Source organism: Amphimedon queenslandica, unplaced genomic scaffold (genome assembly GCF_000090795.2).
Source record: "Amphimedon queenslandica unplaced genomic scaffold, v1.1 AMPQUscaffold_11533, whole genome shotgun sequence".
In the NCBI taxonomy this organism is placed as follows: domain Eukaryota; kingdom Metazoa; phylum Porifera; class Demospongiae; order Haplosclerida; family Niphatidae; genus Amphimedon; species Amphimedon queenslandica.
Window position 1 is genome coordinate 6,965 of NW_003548225.1, and position 1,225 is coordinate 8,189.

Sequence of the window (1,225 nt, forward strand, 5' to 3'; positions counted from 1 at the left end):
GTCAAAATCAAGACACACCAACTCAAAAATACATTGTATATGTACTACATTGTACAGTACATGTACATGTAGACACACTTATACATGTATAAACATTGTGGCCAAAACATTATATGAATAGCCAATCAAAAATTAAACTTTTATATACGAATTTTCTCAAACTTCTCAAAATTAGCAATTCAGTGTACAGTATGGTACATGTACATTTACATGTACATGTAATAGCCATATCTATATTCTAAATTAGAAAGTACATGTATTAGAAGGTGGCTTCAAAATCAAGACACGCCCACTCACTAATGAAGACTCTTGTAGTACTCCTAGTATTGTCTCCAGTTGATCTTCTCTTAGGTTAATGGACTCACTCACCTAATGTCATAAAAAACTACATGTAATACATCACATGTAATTTATCATACATGTACATGTACAAATACGTGTACTGCAGCCCAAACTTTTTGTATCAGTGTCAGAAAACTTTCTACTACAACATAATTTTAAAAAATACAAGTAATACCTTGTATGAACAATACATGCGTGCACACATTCTATGGCCCAAACTTTTTGTGAATATCTGGTTAAAACTTTCGTAGATGCACCTTGGCCTATTATGGCTCAATAAAGAAGTAAAACTTTTTAGGAATTAAACTTTCACATTTTCCAAAAATCACTAAATAAGCAAAAAATTTATGTACTGTACATTCATGCATTGCATGTATGCCATACCATCATATATGGTATAAGCTTAAAACCATACAGTAAGGCTAAACTTTAAATAGTCAAAAAATCCAATTTAAACTCTCTGCACAAAATTTACATGCACATGGATCAGAAAACATTTTACTAATAATACAATTAAAAAATAACTTAATTTTCTGAGTGTCTTAAGAGCCAGTAGTCTCACAGACTGTATCTCATCATTGATCATGTCTATAAGGAAGTCAAGAGAGGCGTGGCCAAACTCAGAGCTCCTCCCACTCAGCTGACCCATTGACTGTATAGCAGCAGATCTGACCTCCATGAACTCATCCTCAGTACAATGAACAAAAGCACCACATGAACCAGAACTCATTAGAGTAACCTGAGAGGAGAGAGGGAGAGGGAAGAAGAGGGGTGAAACAAAGGGGGGGGGGAAGACACAAAATTTATGCAAATCAATTTCGTATACATGTACATGTAGTCATGTATATCATGTACATAAATTTATACTGTACAGGTACATGTA

The 1,225-nt window shown here is 33.9% G+C and overlaps 1 protein-coding gene across 1 annotated transcript in view; it reads right to left on the reverse strand.

Annotated features, from left to right (window-relative positions):
• The window catches only part of LOC100633912 (integrator complex subunit 4-like), a 9,871-nt gene that overhangs the window by 6,722 nt on the left and 1,924 nt on the right, over nucleotides 1–1,225 (reverse strand). The window contains exons 7-8 of the mRNA XM_020005326.1: nucleotides 872–1,081; nucleotides 286–369 (exon numbers count right to left, since the gene is read on the reverse strand). Coding sequence (XP_019860885.1) covers nucleotides 286–369; nucleotides 872–1,081 — 294 coding nt within the window. The remainder of the gene's footprint in view (nucleotides 1–285; nucleotides 370–871; nucleotides 1,082–1,225) is intronic.